Genomic DNA, 21,661 nt, shown 5'->3' on the forward strand with positions numbered 1-21,661 from the left:
GAACACCTCCTCCCACCGCTCCAACCGACGTTGAAGTGCCCGGACCAAAAGGGAGTCGCAATAAAAACAGGAGTCCCAACGGTGGTCCGGACCAAAACACTCTAGACAAAGAGGATGGGGATCTGCCCTCGCAAAGCATCGGTGACACGATGAACAATCTGTAAAGTCTAGTTTGAACGACATAGACAGACTAGTACACGATCGCGAGCGAGAGCCAGAGAGGAAAAAAGGGAAGAAGATCTTCTGTGGATGCAAGCGCGCCCAGTCCCGAACGAGCAGAGAAAAGGACTGGTGGACGATGCGCGGGGCAGAGCCGATATGGGTGGGGTTACGGCCGCGTGCTGGGCCACACGTAGAAAGAGAGGAAGGACTAAAATGTTTGAACATTTTTTTGGATGTTTTTGCAAAGTGCTCCGGTCCCGTCCCACAGGACGGAGGAATGTCCCATAAGTATGGAGAAATGGGGACGGGACGTAGGAGTATTCATTTGCACTGCAGGGAGTGTAAATGCGTCCGTACAAGCGTGTAGGCTTCATTTTTGTCCTTTACATATGCACTCTGCCGTACAAAGTGAGTAAACGCTGTCTGTAATGCCAGGCAGCGTTTACTTTTCATAGTGACCGCCACTTGGCATGTTCGCATGACAAGCGGTGCTCACAATTACAATTAAAGCATGTCGGGGAGGGTTTAATTTCAATTGTGACCACTCCTTACCAAGCTCATGGTGAGCAGTGTTCATAAATACAATTAAACCCTGCCAGGCATTAATTGAAATTCTTCAGGCTTACTGCCATGCTTGCATGGCAGGGACTGTGTACAGTGGACCCCACGGGGATCTCCAGCATTTGGGATGGTATGAAAATCTTTGTCGGCGCAGATGCTGGAGCATTTGTATGGTGGAGAGGTAGAGCGAGGTGGAAACGCAGGTTGCATTCTGCCCCTCCTCTCTGCCATACAAATGCTTGAAAATGTGCTATGCTGTGAACGGAAGGCGTTAAAGCCTTACTTAAGGCGTTTACGTTTTCCATTCACGTTTCGACTCTCATGAGCATGTGCTCCAATGTGTTGCTCAGTGGCTCTGAAATGGAGGTGAACTTTCAGGGATGGTTACTAGGTGGTACAGTGGCATGTTTGGTTTAACTGAAATGGCTATTCTATTTTCTCATTTGGGGGCGAAAGGTTTTTTATGCTTTTTTAAATCCACCATAACATTAATAATATATAATATATATATATATATATATATATATATATATATATATATATATATATATATATATATATATATCTATATCTATATATATATATATATATATATATATATATATATATGAACAAGTTACTTACCAACTGTAACGTTCTTTCAATTGGATGTTCCTCCCACGTATTCCTCATCTTAGATATATCCTTACATTCAGCTTTGCTGCTTCGGAAATGTTTTCTCTCTCTCCACCAGAGGACGCTCCACTCGAGGCGGCGGCGTCGATGTCCCTCGGTGGCATCCGTCGAGCACCAACGTCATCCGTTGTATAAATGCCTCGAGCGTGCCCGTTGGCTTCAGTTCTGTTTTTTCGTGTATCAGAGCCCATGAATTGTAGTTAAAGGTGTGCCTCTTTTGACCCAAGCCTTAAAAGAATTTAGAGTGTAAAGCACATAAACGGTACTGCGGGGTAGGCTGGGAGGGTCGATGAGGAATACGTGGGAGGAACATCCAATCGAAAGAACGTTACAGTTGATAAGTAACTTGTTCTTCGAATGGATTGTGTCCTCCCACGTATTCCTCATCTTAGATAGACTCCCAAAGCAGTTTTGTATAGGAGGTGGGAGTACAGACATTCTTTTAGTCATGTACCAAATGAAGTACTGATTTAGCAAATAGACCTGCTTGAGAGGTAGTTGAGTCCAGAGCATAATGTTTTATGAAAGTATGCATGGATGACCATGTGGCTGCTGCACAAATATCTTGAACAGGGACATCCCTTTGAAGTGCTGTTGAAGTTGCCATGCCCCTAGTTGAATGAGCTCTCAATCCATCAGGGGGATCTTTCCCAGCCAGCCTATAGCACTCAGTTATGGCTAAGATTATCCATCTTGATAATGTTTGTTTGGTTACAGCTAGTCCTAATTTACGGCCAGTGTATCCTACAAACAGTTGGTCACACTGACATATTTTTGTCAGTCTTAAAATATAAAAGTTAAGAGCCCTTTTAGGATCTAATCTATGTAGTCGTTCCTCTTCCTTACTTGTGTGAGGAGGAGGGTAGAAAGGTAGTATTATTTTTTGTGACAGGTGAAAGTCTGAGACGATCTTTGGCAAGAAAGAAGGTTTAACCCTAAGGACAACTTTATCTTTATAAAAGGTGGTGTGAGGAGGACCACTAGAAAGTGCCTGTAACTCACTTACCCTGCGGGCTGATGTCAATGCAATTAGAAGTATTGTTTTCAGAGTAAGAAGCCTTAATGGACAAGAATGTAAAGGAATCAAAAGGAGCACATGTAAGGAACTTTAATACCAAGTTTAAATCCCACACAGGAACTTGAAAAGGTATTGGAGGAAATACATTATTTAAACCTTTTAAAAATTGGGTTATTAAAGGTATCTTAAAGTAAGATTCTTGCTCTGACGAGTGCTTAAAAATAGATAGCGCTGCTAAGTATCCTTTTATCGTACTAACCTGGAGCCCCAGATTAGCCAAATGTAACAGAAAAGATAATATTGTAGGAATATTACATTGAAAAGGGCCCACATTCTTATCCCTGCACCAGTTACTGAACTTGTTCCAACGACATCGGTACCGAGATTTAGTTGCTGGCCTTCTGGCCAAAAGCAAAATCTCCATAACATCATCCAGAAGGTCCCAATCCTTGTATCTCAACCTTTCAGAAGCCATGCATGAAGGTTGAGTATGGACCTCTGGATGGAGAACGTGACCTCCCTCTTGCGAGAGAATATCTTCTCTTTTTGGAAGACGCATTGAAGGGCAGATGGACATGTTGAGAAGGTCTGGGTACCACGTTCTCCTGGCCCAATCCGGGGCAATTAGGATCATGGTTTTCCTGAACTTTCTCAACCTCCTGATTACTTGAGGGATCAGAGGGACTGGAGGAAACACATACAGAAGAGGAAACGCCCATTCCACTACGAATGCGTCTCCTAGAACTCCTCTCGGGGGAGATTCCCTTGAGCAGTACAGCTCGCACTTCCTGTTGACAATGGTCGTGAACAGATTCACTTTCGGGGTTCCTCAAAGGGCGAAGATCTCTTGAAGGACTTCCTGAGCTAGTTCCCACTCGTGGGAGACTGTGCTCTGCCTGCTCAGAGTGTCTGCTGCTGTGTTTTGCTCTCCTGCTAGGTGATTGGCAGACAGAGAGATCCCTTCTTGTATTACCCAGAACCAGAGCTGCATTGCTTCTCTGCACAGTGGTAGTGACCCTACTCCTCCTCTCTTGTTGAGGTAGTACATGGTAGTACATGGCCACTGTGTTGTCCGTCGATATCAGGACATTCGTTCCCCGTACTGAGGGCAGGAAGGCCTTCAGTGCCAGTCTGATTGCCCTCAGCTCTAATAGGTTGATGTGTAGTTTGGACTCCGATGGAGACCAACGACCGCTGATTGTCAACTCGTTGGTGTGAGCTCCCCACCCTGTAAGTGAGCCATCTGTTACTACTGTTATCTCCGGCCATGGTTGCCAAAAAGACTCTCCCTTGATGATATGTTCCTTGCAAGCCCACCATTGTAGATCCTGTACTACCCTGGTTGGAACTTGTAAAAGATCTGTCTTATCCCCTGAAAATTGGGACCATTCAGTCCTGAGGGCCCATTGAAGAGATCTCATACTCAGCCTGGCTTTTGGCACCAGAAAAATGCAGGATGCCATGAGGCCGAGCAACTTGAGAAAATCGAAGGCCAGTAGACACTGGGCATTCTGGAATCTTATTACCATCTGCAGAATGTGGTAAGCTCTCTCTTCGGGAGGCGAGGCTTTGCCTGAACAAGTATCCAAGACTGCTCCGATAAACTGGAGCTTCTGTGATGGTATCATGTTTGACTTTTTTAAATTCAGAGAAAACCCTAGCTTGTGAAGGAAGTGGCAAGTCTTGGATAGATGATCCTGGGCTTGTTCTGGAGAACGTGCCCTGATCATCCAATCGTCCAAAAAGGGGTAGACGTGAATCCCCCCTCTTCTGAGACTCGCTGCCACTACCGCCATCAACTTGGTGAAAACTCTTGGGGCGGAGGTCAACCCGAATGGCAGAACTCGAAACTGATAGTGAGAATTGCCAATCGCAAACCTCGTGGTAAGCTCTCTCTTCGGGAGGCGAGGCTTTGCCCGAACAAGTATCCAAGACTGCTCCGATAAACTAGAGCTTCTGTGATGGTATCATCTTTGACTTTTTTAAATTCAGAGAAAACCCTAGTTTGTGAAGGAAGTGGCAAGTCTTGGATAGATGATCCTGGGCTTCTTCTGGAGAACGTGCCCTGATCATCCAATCGTCCAAAAAGGGGTAGACGTGAATCCCCCCTCTTCTGAGACTCGCTGCCACTACCGCCATCAACTTGGTGAAAACTCTTGGGGCGGAGGTCAACCCGAATGGCAGAACTCAAAACTGATAGTGAGAATTGCCAATCGCAAACCTTCTGTGCTTGAGATGGATTGGCACATGAAAGTAAGCATCCTGAAGGTTCAATGATACAAACCAGTCTTGAAGTTGGAGAGTCTGAAGGATCTGAGAAAGAGTAACCATCTTGAACTTGTCCTTCCTGAGGAACTTGTTGAAGTCTCTCAAGTCCAAGATGGGTCTCAATCCTCTGTCTTTCTTTGGTATGAGGAAGTATGGGGAATACCAACCCTTGTTCCTCTCCGCTACAGGTACATGTTCTATTGCACCTTTCTGTAGCATGGTTAAAACTTCTTGCAACAGGAGCGGGTCTGGATTTTTGGCAGAGTTGTATCCCGCTGGGTGATTCTGAGGCTTCTTTTGAAAAGGAAGGCAGTAACCTTGGGATACTGTTTCCAGAGCCCAAGCATCTGAGGTAATGCCCCACCATTCCTGCAGATGCTGTGAGATTCTGCCTCCCACTGGGGTCTTGTGGATCAAAACCTCAGAGTGATTTTGCGGCTGCTGCAGCAGCGGCTGAAGGGACAGATGCCGCTGCTGGGACAGATCTAGCACTTCTTCCTCACCCCAAGGAAATCTCTTTTGTCCTCTTTGACTGGCCTGTCCCCTTCCTCTCCCAAATGAGTAGTAAAAACGAAAGCGACGACCCCTCCAGGAAGATGAGCCTGTGTATGGGGCGTTGTTGAGGTTGTCTTATAGCGGTACTGAGTGATTTTGCCACTGCCTTGGAGGTCTGCAGCTTTTCTAAACTTTCATCTGCTTTGCTGCCAAACAACCTAGAGCCGTCAAATGGTATATTAAGAAGTCTAGATTGTACATCCGGTGCAAAACCTGACTTTCTTAGCCATGCAAATCTGCGTAGCACTGCGCTAGATGCCATGGACCTACTGATACTGTCAGCTGTGTCCAAACCTGCTTGAAAGCATTCCCCCAAAGCCTCCTTGCCATCCTTTACTATGGATAGGAACCCGTCACGTTCCTCACCTTCTGGGATGTGTTGAGCTGCCGCTTACATGCAGTCCCATAGGGTATATGTAAATCTCGCCAGAGTGCAAGATACATTTGTGGACTCTAGAGCCATGCTCCCTGATGTAAAAATCTTTTTAGACCATGCATAAATCTTTTTATCATCCCTATCAGGGGGAATTGTAGGGTATGCAGCATTTCTAGTTGATGTAGCTGCCTGAACTACCAGACTTTCTAGAGATGGGTGTTTACTTAAGTATTCTGGGTCAGAATTACAGGGTCTAACATATTTCTTATTTACTGCTGGAAAAGTTTCAGGTCTTTCCGAAGCAGTAATAACCCTCCTTTGTAAGGCAATATGAAGAAGAAGTATGGGGTCTGGCTGAGGTCCTTCTGACGGGATATCAGTCATGTCATCATCCTGATATACAGGTGAGTTTCCACAACATCCCATAAATTCTGTAACTCTATACATTAATTTTCTATAAGCTAAATCAGTATGTTCTGCTGGGTCAGGTTTCTCAAATTCGTATTCTGGAGAAGTATCCAGTCGACTTGCTGATTGCAAACATTCATAGAGATCTTGCATCTTAGAACAACATTTGTCAATTGAATTGCATAGATTTTTACTAGTGCAACTTAACCATAACGTCCCTTCAACAACATTTTTTGTCAGTGAATTTAATTGGTTTTTAGCAGGATACCCTTGGTTTGTAAACAAGAACTGTGCAACATAGTGCAACTGCTGGCACCATGTTAATGAGGACAGCAGTCGCCGACTATGCGTCTGTTTGCGGAGATCGTGTGGCATCCAACCTGTTTAGGAAGGCAGGGGCTCTCTTACATAGTGGTACCAATTACCAAAAGCAAAGAACATAGTGCAAGAATTGCAAGGGAAAATAGAGTAGGTTTGCAAATTGTGTACTTATGAAGCAAACAGGAAAAAGGCAGAGGGAATGCGCCATAACGGAATGCATCAACAACAGAAGTGACGTCTGCCTTCACCAATCTTACCGCACTGCTACTCTGAAGGGGAACAAAAAACGAACTGCCATAGTAACGACTGGAAAGTGCCAAGACCTGAACGTCACTACAATGTAGTAAGGACCCTAAACTTTGTCTAATAATTGCACAGGTGCTGCAGTATGCAAAAGTACAAAAGCATAACGTGTCTTTTTGTAATGCAGCAATGGCAAGCACCTTAGAGTGGCAGGATGAACATTTCCTTCATGATGCAGTGACTTTCTATAGTAACCCCATTGGTACGCACAGTGCTGTGAACCGTAAATGATGTAATATATATTGCTTCATGTACACCAAACACATTCTTTTTTTTTCGGTAAGAGAACATAATGGAAAGGAAGGCAAGGCCGTACAAGGAGCAACCCTTCCACGGCAGTATATGTGCATAGGAAAGGAAAGAAACTCTGTGCATAGGAAAATTGACTGCATGGAAGTCAAAGTGGAGGAATTGGTGAAAAATTGTGCCGCTTTAAAGGTTGCGTACAAGGATATATTTTGGACAAAATGAAACAGCACTGGCACACCTGCACGTGCACTCCTTCCCCATATCGGAGCCCGCCATTCCCTCAAACGTTTCATGGGAGACATTACGGTAATACATCAATATCTTCCTCCCCTCACAACCAAGTTGTGCAAATCCCCATTTCTCCATAATAAGTATCCACTTCTGCTACCCCTTCCCTTTCCAAATGGGGTGTATGCATGTGTACAAGTAAACTGTAATAATGAGAATGTTGCTGAGTATTTGTGTGGTATTCTTTTTTACCTGAAACGAAGTTCTGACTCAGCGGCACACAGTCCTCGTTGCAATGACCGCAAGTACGAAAAAAGGTAAGTGTCCCATGGAAACCGCAGCTGTACGGCCTATCCACAATGACAATGGAGGCATCCGTACGCCGCCAGCAGGCTCTGCATGTCCGCATGTTGTCCACCACCTATCAATGCGTGTGGGAGTACACGTTTGTGCGTAGTGCAAGTACACGCATGTGTATCTGTTCCTCTGTGTCCTGGAAACATCGCCACTGTGCAACATATGCAAAGGAACGTTAATTAGGTCGGGGCGTCTACCAAACACCCTACAGATGTTTATACACATAAACATCCCACCTGCTGTACCCTATAAATAGCCAGTGTCACCCAAAATTGTCGGCGCACGTGTGGAAGGGGAAATGGGCCGGAAAGTACACGCTTACAAACAAACCACAATATGCAGTTGCACATGTATGTATGTTTTGGAACAATATAAGCCTGCTTTCTGGGTGGAAGTTGTCCACTGCAACCCTACAAAAGGGCACACAGCAGAGGTGCTGTACAATCTGTTTGCAGCTTATCAGAACCGAGTAGCAGGCTACATAGGTTTGCCTTGTAAGTAATGGTGCACCAAATCTGTAGTTCTCCAGTGCCTCTGCAACTAATAGCAACCATGTCAGTCCGTCTGAGTACGCACAGTAATGGAAAAAATTATGAACGGGCCTTGCTGTGACCCACACCCATAGTTGCAATAGTCCCCACTGTCCCAATCTCATGGGTAGCTAGCAGCAAAGGGGAGTATGCGCACATGCATTTCCCCAAGCACGGCGAGGGCCGTGTCCCAATGAAGCAGAAACATTCCTTCTTCCCTTCCCAGTGTCTTGTTTACAGCACGCCGTCATTGCGTACTGTTAAAAAGTTCCACACGCTTCCACCAATGACATTGAAGGGCTCTCCATGAAAATATATCAGTTCTGTACAACAGTTCACTGCATAAACACCACGCCCAGAAACGCTGTTGCGCAATCCCTGTGGCTCCATAGTCCCATTTCCCTGGGCGCCATCCTTAAAATCCCTGGATGTGGCTTTCGTGCTGTGTGCGAGCTTGGGGAAATAACTTGCAACCAGGGTAGGGGGAGTTTGTTGTAAGGGGTTGCTCTCAAAAGAGCTTTTTTATGCTTCTAGAGAAACACCTTTTTTCACTTTTTATTTGCTTTTTTTGTGTTTTCTTGTGCGGACGTTGTTACAGTAAACTCTTCACCGCATCTTGTATACGGGCAAACAAAACAGCATTACCAATGGGTGACAAAGAAATGCCATTTGCTTGGAAAAATTTGGCATTTCCACAACCAATGAGGTCATTGTTGCAGAAGAACATCCCAGCAGCGGACAAAAAAGTATACATCCTTCTGTTGATCAGATACCTTCCTACCTCTGGCTCAGAAACAACTTCCATGAGCAATGTCCCATACTCTTCGTGGTGTTATGGATGAGAAAAGAACAGTGGCAGTGAGAAAAAGCCTCTTCACAAGTTTTAGCAACCTCTTCAGTAGACGGAGCAAGCCTAAACAAGACATGTAACCCATATGCATGCCGCCGTAGTGGATGACGATAACATCGGCTCTAGCAAAAGTGGCCAGGTCTTTGCAAAGTGCATCCATGTCGGCGAAACTGCGCTCGTAGAGACTGTTCCACAATGCGACCACTCCTTCCAATCCGAAATTGTTAGCAAAGTTTCTTTCCAGGGCACACTTGTGTAGATCTAGTAGAAAGGCATCACCTATAGGCAACACAATGCGTTTCACCATGCCAGCCAGCCTCACTACGCAGAATGCAATGTACATCAGTTTGACCGCCCCTTCCTGTGAACCACACCCAAAGTACCTGATTGGATAATCCCGAAAGTCCCATGTCCATTGGCCAGCAAGGTAAGAAGCGCAGATTGTGGCACGTGCGGTGCCCAAAGTACTGCGAGGGCCGCACCCCAGTAAAGCAGGAGCAGTCCTTCATCCCTTTCCACTATCTTTTGTCCAGCATGACCTCACTGGGTACAGGTAAATGGGCACACACAATTCCACCAATGCCATCCAAGATGTTACCCTCTAACACTGTCAGTTCTGCATAACACTTCATAGGTATCGTTACAAATTCAGCCTGCTAGTGTGCTGTCACTGGACAGCACGTCCAGTAGAAAGTTCAGTAAAAGATTGCAAGTTTTGTGCATCAACATTCATCCACTTCAGCACCCATCACCACAAAAAGGAGGTAAGGAAACGTTTTCTGCACTATGTGTATGACTGGGTTATAAGTGCCTCTGCGCACGGTATCTGCCACTGAGCGGCCATAACGTTCTTTAAAAGCATACTCGTTTTTTCCCCATCCCCTACCATCAAGTGGCACTTCAGTGATATGTGCTTGCAACGTTCTCATTTAGCCATATATTTAACACGGTAATATCGAAACAGGAACTCTCTGCTTTCCTTCCGAAATGCTACGAAATGTTTTCCCCACTAACCCATCTCCCATGTAAATCATAAAAAAATGCCACCAATAGCAGCATTCAATGTATGGTACCAAGCGAAAGCAACTTTCCAAAAGATCACTGTCTGCACAGCTGTACTTATGGCTACGCTGCACTATTGCAACAGGATCTTTTAAAATCTGCCCCCTTCTACTCTCCGCCCTCTGGAACACATCCAGAAGTGGAGTACGTGACTTTGGTTGGTATCTCTCCTGCACTGAAATGTTGCCAATAGCTCCCAATGGCTGCGAGGGATAAAGTGAGAAGACTCTGCTTTATATGGAAGGCCTTCTTGCCCCTGGGAGCGCAATATCTTCAACTGTAACTTCCTATATATTTGCGTGCGCAAGCTCTTCCCTCATCCCCCTCCAACTCCCTCAGGGTCAGGCGCCTCAGCAAAAAACCAGTTGGTGGTAGTTGTGCTTTTTCACCTGTGGCCTTCCTCTGCAGGAGCCTCCCTGGCTCCCTGACAATTGCGGGGAACCATTGCCGGTTCCAGAAGCACCTCAAAGCCTTTATCTTAGCGTCTGCTGTTTCTGCTCCTCTCCCCGGCTAACTGCCTGACGTAAACTGATTCTGCACTACTTACCTGGCGATTCTGATGTCGGGCCCATGTCACTTCCCCCGCCAGGCAAACCCCTGCACTGGCTTTCTAGCAAACTCTGCACTTTAGGACTGTTTTCTGAATGCCTAACAGTGCATCCACCACCTGTTGTGTGCACTTATCCGTGCACTTGGCACAATACTTATTGTCTTTTGTTCTTCTTCCCATGTACTGTACCTTCCCCTCCCTCATCCCATGCACTTGGGCGATGTAAGTCACACCTGGTCTAGTAGGGTTGTTGTCTCTGTTCCCCCTCCCTTGCCTTGTTGCGCTTTGGTAGACGTGTTTGTAGTCGCATTACGAATGCCATAGCATACAATTGCACATCATATGATATCATATGCACAATGCATGCACCACAGTAGGATGCCTACCATTTACTGTGTACACTGAAAAGTTGTTTTTGGTTTTCGGCAGTACCACACTTATTGCACACTTTTCAAAAAATATTGCGCACATGCAGCACAGCTTGCATTTTACTAACTGCAAATAAATACATACAGTTAATGCATACACCCAGGATGCCTGCCCCTTACCTTGCACACTTCCACCATACCCTTCTACACTTATTTGTGCAAAGAGACCTTCTTGCACAGTGTTTGCGTACACACCAGACCCACCAACCTTATAGAGCAGTGTCTTTTGCTAAACAATTTCCTTTCCATGGCTCCCATCCAGAAAATGGCTGGATGTGGCACGTGGAAGCGTGAAAGTACAGCGTAATCTGCTGAGTTTTCATGCAAGGGAGGGAGGTATGTGTGGGGGGTTTGGGGGGTAAATGTAAAACTGGGTAGGGCTTTGTGTCTGTAGTACTGTCTCAGAAAACAAAAGTTTAATTTTATTTTGTTTATCCTGTTTTTGTTGACTTTGTTTGCTTCTCCTCCTCACATTTGTACGGACTGAACGTCAACGCTTCTCTTACAGTTCTACAGGATTGTCTGCAACACTGTGTGCAGAGTGGCAAACAAAACAGCATTGCCACTGGAGGTCAAACAAATGCCATTTTCTTGGAACCACTGCAAATCTTGATCGTTAATGCTGCCATAGTCGGTGTAGAATATCCCAGCACTGCACATAAATTCACACATGCTTCTGTGTATGAAACACCTCCCGACCTCTGGCAGTTGGCAAATTACACCGGCATGGTCCCATGCACCTCTTGGTGTTATGGAGAGAAAATCACCTTGGCAGTGGGAAACATCACTGCTGTCATCAACTTCTTGAGGTGACGGAGCAAACGTGAGTACGACATGTACCCCAAATGTAGCTCTCCGTAATGCACGAACACAACATCCACACTGCCGACAGAGGCCACACATGTACAAAGGAGAACCATGGCACCGAAACCCCACTCATACACTGTGCCCCAAAAAGCCTCCACTCCTTCCAACTGAAAGTTAGTAACAAAGCCTGTTTCCACGGCATACCTGTGCAGATCTTCCACAAAGGTATCACCCACGATGAGCACTCTGCGTCTGTCCATCTCTATCAACCTCACTGCATCGAGGTTTTGGGGAAATATATCACTGCCCCTTCGTGAGACTCACACCCTTGAAAACTGATTGGATAATCCCTGCAGTTCCATTTGCAAAGCACCATGCTCAAAAGGGCAGATTGTAGCATGTGCGCCTTCCCATTTACAGCGAGGGCCACACCCCAGTAAAGCACAGGCACTCCTTATTCCGTTTCCACTACTGTATATGCAACACTCCCGCATTAGGTAGTATGCAATAGTCACACACGCATGTAGCATTCACATCCAAGACCTCCGCATCGAACACTATCATTTCTGCACTGCACTGCAGACATACCTTTACACACTCACAGTACAGGTCTTGTGCCATGTGAAAGCGCCTCCAGGTAACAGCTCCCCAAACCGATGTATGCTTTCAGCATCCACATTCACCCAGAGCAGCACCCAGCACCACAAACTGCAGATAGCCATAGTTTTTTTCCTTCCAGCACTCTAATGATAACATACTTCAAAGTGAAGTACAGTAGTTACTAATCTGCGCAATGCACACTACTCAAGCACATACACTATGTAGTTGAACCCTATGCACTGTTACACACACACTTTCTCACCACAGCACTCAGTGGACACACTGCAGAACTGGCCACTCCATAAGCTCCTGCCATGCACTGGCAAATGCACTATGTGCGAACAATGAGCACACCAATGCAATCAACAATGCATGCACAACTCACAAACGAAACACAACAATCTGAGGAGTAGCTGCAAGCAACCCACGTAGCTGTTCGTGTAAGGCTTCCAGCCATGCATCCAAGATGCTAGGCCCTCACCACACACAGCACTTCCTAGTGCACCCCACGTTGTACTCCTCATGTCATGTGTAATGTATTCCCCATCTGCAATTGCGCCTGCCACCTTTCACCCTGGCCACATCATTGCATGCATGGCCCCATGACGGTGGTTGTCTGTGCTGAATGGTATGTGCGTGCCTCTGTACATTGTCCATATTGCAACTTTCTAATGCCGCTGACTTCCTTTCATGGGGCAATGTGGTCAAACACTGTGGCAAGCAAGGGTCTTATAGGAGCCTAACCATTGTAAACGCAAATGGTGACATGTGGTTCCCTATTGTGCAATAGGGGCAATGGTGAACACCATATGCTAATGTACGCATAGCAGCTCACTTATGCTGTTCTACCAAGTGTACAATGTCCTCCGCAACCATTTTGTGCTACTCACCAACTTGAAATGGATGCAGAGTGACAACTGCATCGCTGCATTATGTTGTGGTAGCTGTGATGAAGGCCTAGGCTGGTGGGTGCATGGCCTTTGGCCTACGTCCTTGCACCCAACAGTCTCAGCCTTGGGCACACTCACCACAACATAACAGTGCCATGCAGGCAACCATGTAGGCATGTGTCAGAAATCACAAAGACAACATACGCACCAGCACTTCCACCCAACCGCCGCACCATATAGCACAAGGGCAAGGACATGTGTTCCACTTACTGTAACGCAGAAACATATCGCTGCGTTTGGCACTGCTATCCACTTCCAATCAGAAAGCAGCTTAAGCATGCCAACCAAACAAGATAATCTTCACAACATTGGGCCTGCTCCCAAAACTCTAGTATGTGCATAGGACCAATGGTGCGTAGTGCACTGCAACACTTACTAATCTGTGCAATGCACACTACGCAAGCACATATAACAACCAGTTGCACTGTGACCTCTTCCATATGTACACTATTCCATTAGTGCACCCAGTGGACACACTGCACGACTGGTCACGGCAGCATCTCCACCCATACACCGACAACTGCAGGTTGTTCTACCAATCACCACACCCATGCAACCAACATTGTGTGCACTGCAGCCGAACCACACACAAAAAGCAACAATGTGGCACCTACTTTCAACCAGTGGACATTCTTTTCTGTACTAGGGCTGCAGCCATGCATCACTGGGGCTATGGACTTACATCAAACAGCACATCATAGTACACACTATGTTTTAATCCTCATGTTTCGTGGAATGCACCCCCCCTTCTGCAAATGTGCCTTCCAACACTCATCACAGAAAGACATTGCCGCTGCAGATGCCATGTCATAACGAAGGCTGCCTGGAATGACCACAGAAGATTGTTGCCTGTGAAAGTATCCGCGCATTGGCGGAGCATGCATGGATAGCGCTGGCACACCACTGTCTTCTTCTAATGAGATATATCACATGAAGCACTTCTCACTCCCGCACCCTTTCCATCCCTTCTTCCCACCTCCAGATGCCGTACACTGTTTTTCAGCCCCTTTCGCCACCGCATTGTCTTCCGATACAACATGCCGCCGTCATGGAACACTTTTGACACTCATACCGTCACTGCACACTGCGTTGCAATCAACATTTTGACCGTGCTGCGAACAGGGAAATGGGATGCCGGAGCGGAGCCAGATATGACAAATTTTACTGCTCACACTGCTACGTACAAAAGGCCCACCCATGCACACAATAGCTTAGAGCCTTGCCACACACACCACAACACTATCCTTCGATACACCATGGCAGCGTTTCCCAAAACCTTTGATGCACAGCACGCTTCCCTCCAGTCAACCACCGGCCATGTCTTATGTTCGCCGACAGGCCAATGAGACTTCGGTCTGCAGAGCAAACAGGGAAATGGGTCTGTGAAGCGGACCCAGATATCACACATTTTTTGGGACGTACATTTCAGTTCTTTGCCCCAGCTCCTGCTGCACATTTGGTGAAAATCCGCCCAGCCGTTCGGCCTGTAGACGTGCGCAATGTTTTTGCCCATTCAGTCTATGGGGAAAAAAATATTTTGGGTCCTCCCCCTATCACTTTGCCCCCCCCCCCCCCCCTGCAAGAAACCTCACCCAACTTGGCGAAAAAATTCAGAACCGGCCATATACTTTTTTTGCGAAGTTTGGTGACGATTCCTCCAGGGGGAGCGAAGTCATAAGCTGCCGAAAAAGTGCTCTTCCTATGGGTTTAGCAACTTAACCATAACTACACGCCCGCTACTGCGGGCCATGTTATATACATATATATAATATATTAATTGAAAAAACTTTAGTTAAGAGAGAGTTAACATGATCAAATTTAACGCAACATAACACTTGAAACTCAGCAGATGTGGGAAGTGATGACCATTTTAACTCTGCTACCCACCGTAGATGTAACTCAGGATGTAATTTAGTATGTCATTGTGAATCCCATCGTTATATGGTCATCACTTCCCACATCCGCTGAATTTCAAGGGTTTCGGTGCGTTAAAGCTGATAACCCTTAACTCTCTCTTAACTAAGGTCTTTTCACTGAAATTCAAGGGTTTTATTATACTATAGTTTCTTCAGGGCCCACTAGCCATGACCTTTGTCCTTGGCCACTGTACAAGTTGCACAATACATTTCTTCAAGCACAACAGCCATGGCCCTTGGACATTGCCACTTTACATGGTGCACTAATACATGTCTTGGGGCCCGCTAGCCATTCCCTTTCGGCCTTGGGCAGTGTACATGCTGCATCAATATGTTTATTCCGGGCCATTAAAAAGGGTCTTCAGCCATGGCCACTGTACATGTTGCACCAATACGTTTCTTTGGGACCGACTATCCATGGCCTTTGGCCATGGTACATGTTACACCAATTTGTGTGTTCTCGGGTCCGCTAGCCAAGGCTTTCACTGTACATGTTGCACAATATTTTTCTACAAATATCCATTGCCCCCTGCATAATATATGTGATTGCTGTAGGTGTAAAATATTTTCCCACTCCCTATACCTGCAATATTTTCCCAGAAATCATTTTGGACTATGCCAGAAAAACTGAAAAAACACTTGAAAATTAAAAGTCTTCCCTGTCCTCACAAGAACTCAAGATGTGTCCCCCTCCTCTTTTCTTGGACCCCACTCTCGTTAACTGCTTCCCCCACCCGCCCCTCTCCAATACTCCCTATCACTCTTCGATTCATGTGACGCAATTTCTTTTCCAGGTGTTTCTTGCAGCGTTGCCTCAATAATCTTGAGAGATACTTCAATATTACTCTGATAAGCCAATCATTCTCCACCCATAATGGTTCTCCAACTTCACATGGTGTTATCTTTCCCCCTGCCACCTCTAGCCTGATGTGACTGCATATTTTTCCCTCGCCCCAATAGCATTTTGAGCAATGTTCATCTTTGGCTTGCGCCAGTATTATCGTGGGAATCATTCTCATCGAGAGAATAAAATTGCAGGTTTTTATCTTTAAAGCCCCTCAACCACTCTGCTGCAAAGCACTATGGGAGATACAGAAAGGGTTTTGGGGAGCAGGGAGCACCCCCTTCTGCGTCTAATAGTTTAAAACCTACTGTATGGGTTTACCCCAAACAAGCAAATGAAATATCAATAGTGCTAAATTCACTGTTTTACACAGTCACATATGTACAACCAGGGCTTAATCTTCTGATCTATAATATCTGGCCTGTAACCTAACTCCAAGCAAACTCATGCTTTCCCACAGTCCTTGCCGCTCTTCCCTTTAGTCCTCATCATCTCTCATGTTTCCCTCGGCACCCTACTTTAAATGGCTCCTTGCTGACCTACTTTTTATCGCTTATAGAAAAGTCAAAAATGTTGGCTTTGGCAATTCTTGTTCTTTCTCTCTTTAATAATTTCGCCTTCTCACCCATTTTTCTGTTTCCCGTGTCAACATTTTGGGGTTTTGGCGAGTCAGTGGATTAACTGTGTGTTATGGCGTGATGCTATGTCATGTATACAACAGTGCCAGAAAGAGAGGAGAGGCTGATGTAGGACAATATTTTTGATTGTAGGAAGGGGAAAGGGGGAACATGTCTATTACAGTTGACTGTCTGATGGGTTGTTTGTACTTGGGTTGGGTGATTGTGCACAATGTGTGTGCTGACGGTTGTTTTATGCACTATTTATTCGGCCATTCTATTTGATGGGTTGACTGTGACTGATGGTCACTCTTCTTAATCGGTTCATTATTTCACATGGGAGAATTATTCCACTGTTGATACATAAAGTAGGGTTGCATTTGAGCACTAAACACTAAGAGTGGCGTGGATTCAAGGTCAACGCTATAACACGTGGAGAATACGGCATTGGGGCAAAATTTGCTTTAACGCAAAATGTTGAGTCAGCCCTACTGGAAAGTGAGTAAACACGCTTAGTTTTCCTATCCAATCAAGCATTGGGTATAGCATGCTCTGATGGCAATGTGTTGAAAAATATAATGCTTACATTGCTTTCAGATGTATGATATGGGTCTTCAATGAAGGTTGCAATTTCCACCATATTCCAATTTGCATCTGCCAAAAATCTGTCCATTTTTAAAATCCAAAGAGTGGTCGAAGCACACTGCTGCAGACGCAGGATTATACTGTACATTGCCATACGCTTTGCTGGTGAAACTTCATAGAACCCTACAAAGAGAGAAAAACGTCAAACTGTAGTGATGTATATACTGACCTGCACATTGAAATCATCTATTTTTATTTAATCAGTGTCAGACAAGTTAGCTATTAAGACCTGGATGTGATACAATTGGGAAGGCTCATGGAACCCAGTCCCGTCTTCAAAAGGTTTGGGTTAAGGAATGGAAAATTTGCAAACGTGCAACTCTTTCTCTAGTGTTGGTATTTTTCACTGATTCATGTGCACCGAATGTCTCCCCATCGTCAGTCTTGGAATCCTCACTATTCAATAACATAGATATAAACCAAGAAGTACATTTTTTCTTTAGGCTGACAACGTATGGTATGCCCATACAGACCCATTCAATATGATGGTCAGCCTAAACTCGTCCCTCTGGAGACTCCCTCAATCTTTTGATATAATGTCAAAGTAACCACACCCACACCTGCCTCACAGGAGATGCAGGCACATATGAATCTATGAAATGTACCAACACTGAAGAACCAGAATAAGATGTAAGAAACTGTTTCCCTACATTGGAACTTTCATCAATTCACATTCTTAGGGCCGCATCACGAGTTGGGCGGTAGCCCTTAAATGCGGCGGTAACGCGATTACCCCTGGTAACGTTCTTTCGACTGGATGTTCCTCCAACGTATTCCTTCCACGGGGATAGTCAATATCCAGCTTCAGCTGCTTCAGAAAAATAAATTTGGCTAAGGGCGTTGTGCGTCGATGCAATCGACTTGATGTCCCGCGAGGGCCTCCGTCTCGAGGATAACGTCATCGAAGGTATATATAGCATGCGCAGCGCTTGTTGGCTTCAGGTCTGTTTTTTCTTTCAGTAGAACTACCTGCATAAACACGGGTTTGACCGTACTAAGCTTTGAAGGAGCGAAAGCTGTAATAGTATGGGAAATTCTACTGTGGGGTATGCTAGCAGGGCGATGAGGAATAATTGGGAGGAACATCCAGTCGAAAGAACATTACCAGGGGTAAGTAACTTGTTCTTCAAATGGGTTGTGTCCTCCCACGTATTCCTCACCTTTGATAGACTCCAAAAGCAGTGCTTGTTTTGGTGGAGGGACTAAGAATTCTATCAATGGTTTCCATGAACCGAATGGAGGACAGCTTTTCCAAAGCTTCCATCCTGAATGAGGTAAGAATCAAGGCACTAATGCTTCGTGAACGTGTGTATTGAAGATCACATAGCTGCCTCACAAATGTTTTTAATAGGAACACCTCTTTGCAGGGCCGAAGAGGTAGCCATGCCACTGGTGGAATGGGCCCTCAAGCCTTCTGGAGGATTTTTGCCCGCAACCCTGTAGCATTCTGAAATTGCTAGAATGATCCGTCTTCATAAGGTCTGATTTGTTACCGCCTGACCCAGTTCGGGACCTGCGTAACCTATTAAAAGTTGATCATGCAGATGAAGTTTGGAAAATCTAGAAATGTAGAAGCTTAGAGCTTTACGTGGATCTAATCTGTGCAACCTCTCTTCCTCCTTAGCACAATGAGGTGGCGGGTACAAAGTGGGTAGCACAATGTTTTGTCCTACATGAAAATCTGAAATGATTTTAGGCAAAAATTATGGTTTAACTCTCAGGACGACCTTGTCCTTGTGGAATACCGTAAAGTATGGTTTAGATGATAGTGCCTGCAACTCACTCACTCACTCTACGGGCTGAAGTTAGCGCTATCAACAAAATATCTTGAACGTTAATAGCCTTAATGGACATGGATGTAGAGGTTCAAATGGTTCACACATCAGAAATCTTAACACCAAATTAAGGTCCCAAACGGGAACCTGAAAAGGAGATGGAGGAAACACATTGGTGAGTCCCTTTAGAAATTGTATCACCAGTGGAATCTTAAAATATGAAGTTTCTTCGGACGAGTGCTTAAAGATGGAAAACGCCTCCAAATAGCCTTTAGATGTTCCAACCTGGAGCCCCAGATTGGCTAGGTACAGTAGAAAGAATAATACCTCTGGTGTCTTGCATAGTAAAGGGTCTACATTCTTGTCCCTGCACCAGCTGCAGAATGTGTTCCAACAGCAGCTGTACAAGGACTTTTTTGCTGGCCTTCTGGTCGAGAGCAACATTTTCATTATGTCATCCATGAGGTCCAAATACTTGTATCTCAGTGTCTCAGAAACTATGCGTGAGGGCTGAGTGTCTTGACCTCTGGGTGGAGAACCCGACCCTCCTCTCACGAGAGAAGGTCCTCTCTTTGTGGAAGACGTATTTGAGGGCAGATGGACATGTCCAGAAGGTCCGGGTACCACGTCCTCCTGGCCCAATCTGGGGCCATTAGGATCATGAGGTTCACAAACTTTCTCAACCTCCTGATCATGTGAGGAATGACAGGGACTGGAGGAAACGAGTACATGAGTGGAAACGCCCAGTCCACCACAAATGCATCTTCTACAGCTCATCCTGGAAGAAATTCTCTGGAGCAGAACAGTTTGCACGTCCAGTTGACACTGGTCGCGAACATATCCACTTGCGGGGTTCCCCAAAGGGTGAAGATCTCTTGAAGGACTTCCTGAGCTAGTTCCCACTCATGGGAGACTGTGCTCTGCCTGCTCAGAGCATCTGCCGCCGTGTTCTCCTCTCCGGCTAAGTGAACTGCTGATAGGGAGATTCCTTCTTGAATTTCCCATTACCAGAGCTGCACTGCCTCTCTGCATAATGTTAGTGACCCTACATCTCCTCTCTTGTTGAGGTAGTACATGGCCACTGTGTTGTCTATCATTATTATGACATTCTTTCCTCGCACAGAGGGCAGAAAGGCCTTCAGCTCAGGTCTGATTGTCCCCAGATCCAAAAGATTGATGTGTAGTTTGGACTCCTATGGAGACAAACGACCGCTGATTGTCAGATCGTCGGCATGGGCTCCCCACTCCTTGAGTGATGCGTCCATCACTACTGTTATCTCTGGACATGATTGCCAAAACGTTTCTCAGAATATTGTCATTGCAGGCCCGCCACAGAAGATCCCTTGCGACCATGCTTGGAACCTGAAGTACTTCTGACATATTGCCTGAGAACTGAGACCATTGTGTCCTGAAAGCCCATTGAATGGATCTTATTCTCAGGCGAGCCTCTGCCACCAGAAAAATGCAGGAAGCCATGAGGCCAAGCAACCTCAAAAACTCGAAGGACAGGAGACGCTGGGCACTCTGAAACTTGGAGACCATCTGCAGAATGTCTTGAGCCCTCACCTCGGGTGAGAGCTCTTTCCCAAGGATGTATCCAGTACGGCCCGATGAACTGGAGCTTTTGAGATGGTGTCATTTGTGACTTCTTGCAATTGTGGGAGAAGCACTGTCTGTGAAGAGAGTGGCAGGTGACGTTGAGATGATCCAGGATTTGTTTGGGAGAATGCGCCCTGATCGGCCAATCGTCCAGGTAGGCATAGATGTGAATCACCCCTCTCCTGAGACTCGCAGCCACCACCACCATCAGCTTGGTGAAAACCCTCGGGCGGAGTTCAGCGCGAACGGCAGAACTCGAAACTGACAATGAGAACCGCCAACAACGAACCTCAGGTACTTCCTATGCTTTACATGGATTGGCACATGAAAATAAGCATCCTGAAGTTCCAATGACACCATCCAATCCTGGAGTTGGAGGGCCTGAAGGATCTGAGAAAGTGTGACCATCTTGAACTTGTCCTTCCTGAGGAACATGTCCAAGTATCTCAAGTCCAAGTTGGGTCTCAGTCCTCTGTCCTTTTTGGGGATTAGGAAATATGGAGAGTACCATCCTTTGTTCCTCTCCACTACAGGTACCGGCTCCATAGCACCTTTCTCTAGCAGGGTCAACATTTCCTGCACAATGAGCGGATCTGCAACCCTCAAAGAATGGTTGCCCGGTGGATGGTTCTGAGGTCTCTGAATGAAGAGATGGCAGTAACCTTGGGCTATTGTTACGTTCACCTGGCTCCCACAGAGGCGTCGATCTGGACTGGACTGCTGCGGTCTCCACCAATGTGACGTGTAGGGCCCAGATGACAGACTGGACTGGCCCACCTAGCTTTGTTTGCTTTGCCCGTAGTAATATTCTTCTGCAAGTGGAGAAAGGGAATTAACCACCCGTGGAGTTGAGCGTAAATCCCCCCCCCCACCCTGCTGTTCTCCCCACTGATCACCTTGGATGTTCCCTCTTATAGTCTCAGCTGATGATTTGAAATGATGAGCTCTCCATCCTGCATTGAGCGCATGGGCACGTAGATAACCAGTTGCTTCACTGGCTCGATGGA

The 21,661-nt window shown here is 46.0% G+C and overlaps 1 protein-coding gene across 1 annotated transcript in view; it reads right to left on the reverse strand.

The window, feature by feature from the left end:
* The window catches only part of LOC138505089 (sperm-specific sodium:proton exchanger-like), a 607,661-nt gene extending 590,265 nt beyond the window's left edge, over positions 1–17,396 (reverse strand). Inside the window, exon 1 of the mRNA XM_069625405.1 lies at positions 17,222–17,396. Coding sequence (XP_069481506.1) covers positions 17,222–17,374 — 153 coding nt within the window. The 5' untranslated portion in view covers positions 17,375–17,396. The remainder of the gene's footprint in view (positions 1–17,221) is intronic.
* Between the last annotated feature and the right edge of the window lie 4,265 nt (positions 17,397–21,661).

The sequence above is a fragment of the Ambystoma mexicanum genome, chromosome 11 (assembly GCF_040938575.1).
Source record: "Ambystoma mexicanum isolate Mex_15411 chromosome 11, UKY_AmexF1_1, whole genome shotgun sequence".
Lineage (NCBI taxonomy): Eukaryota > Metazoa > Chordata > Amphibia > Caudata > Ambystomatidae > Ambystoma > Ambystoma mexicanum.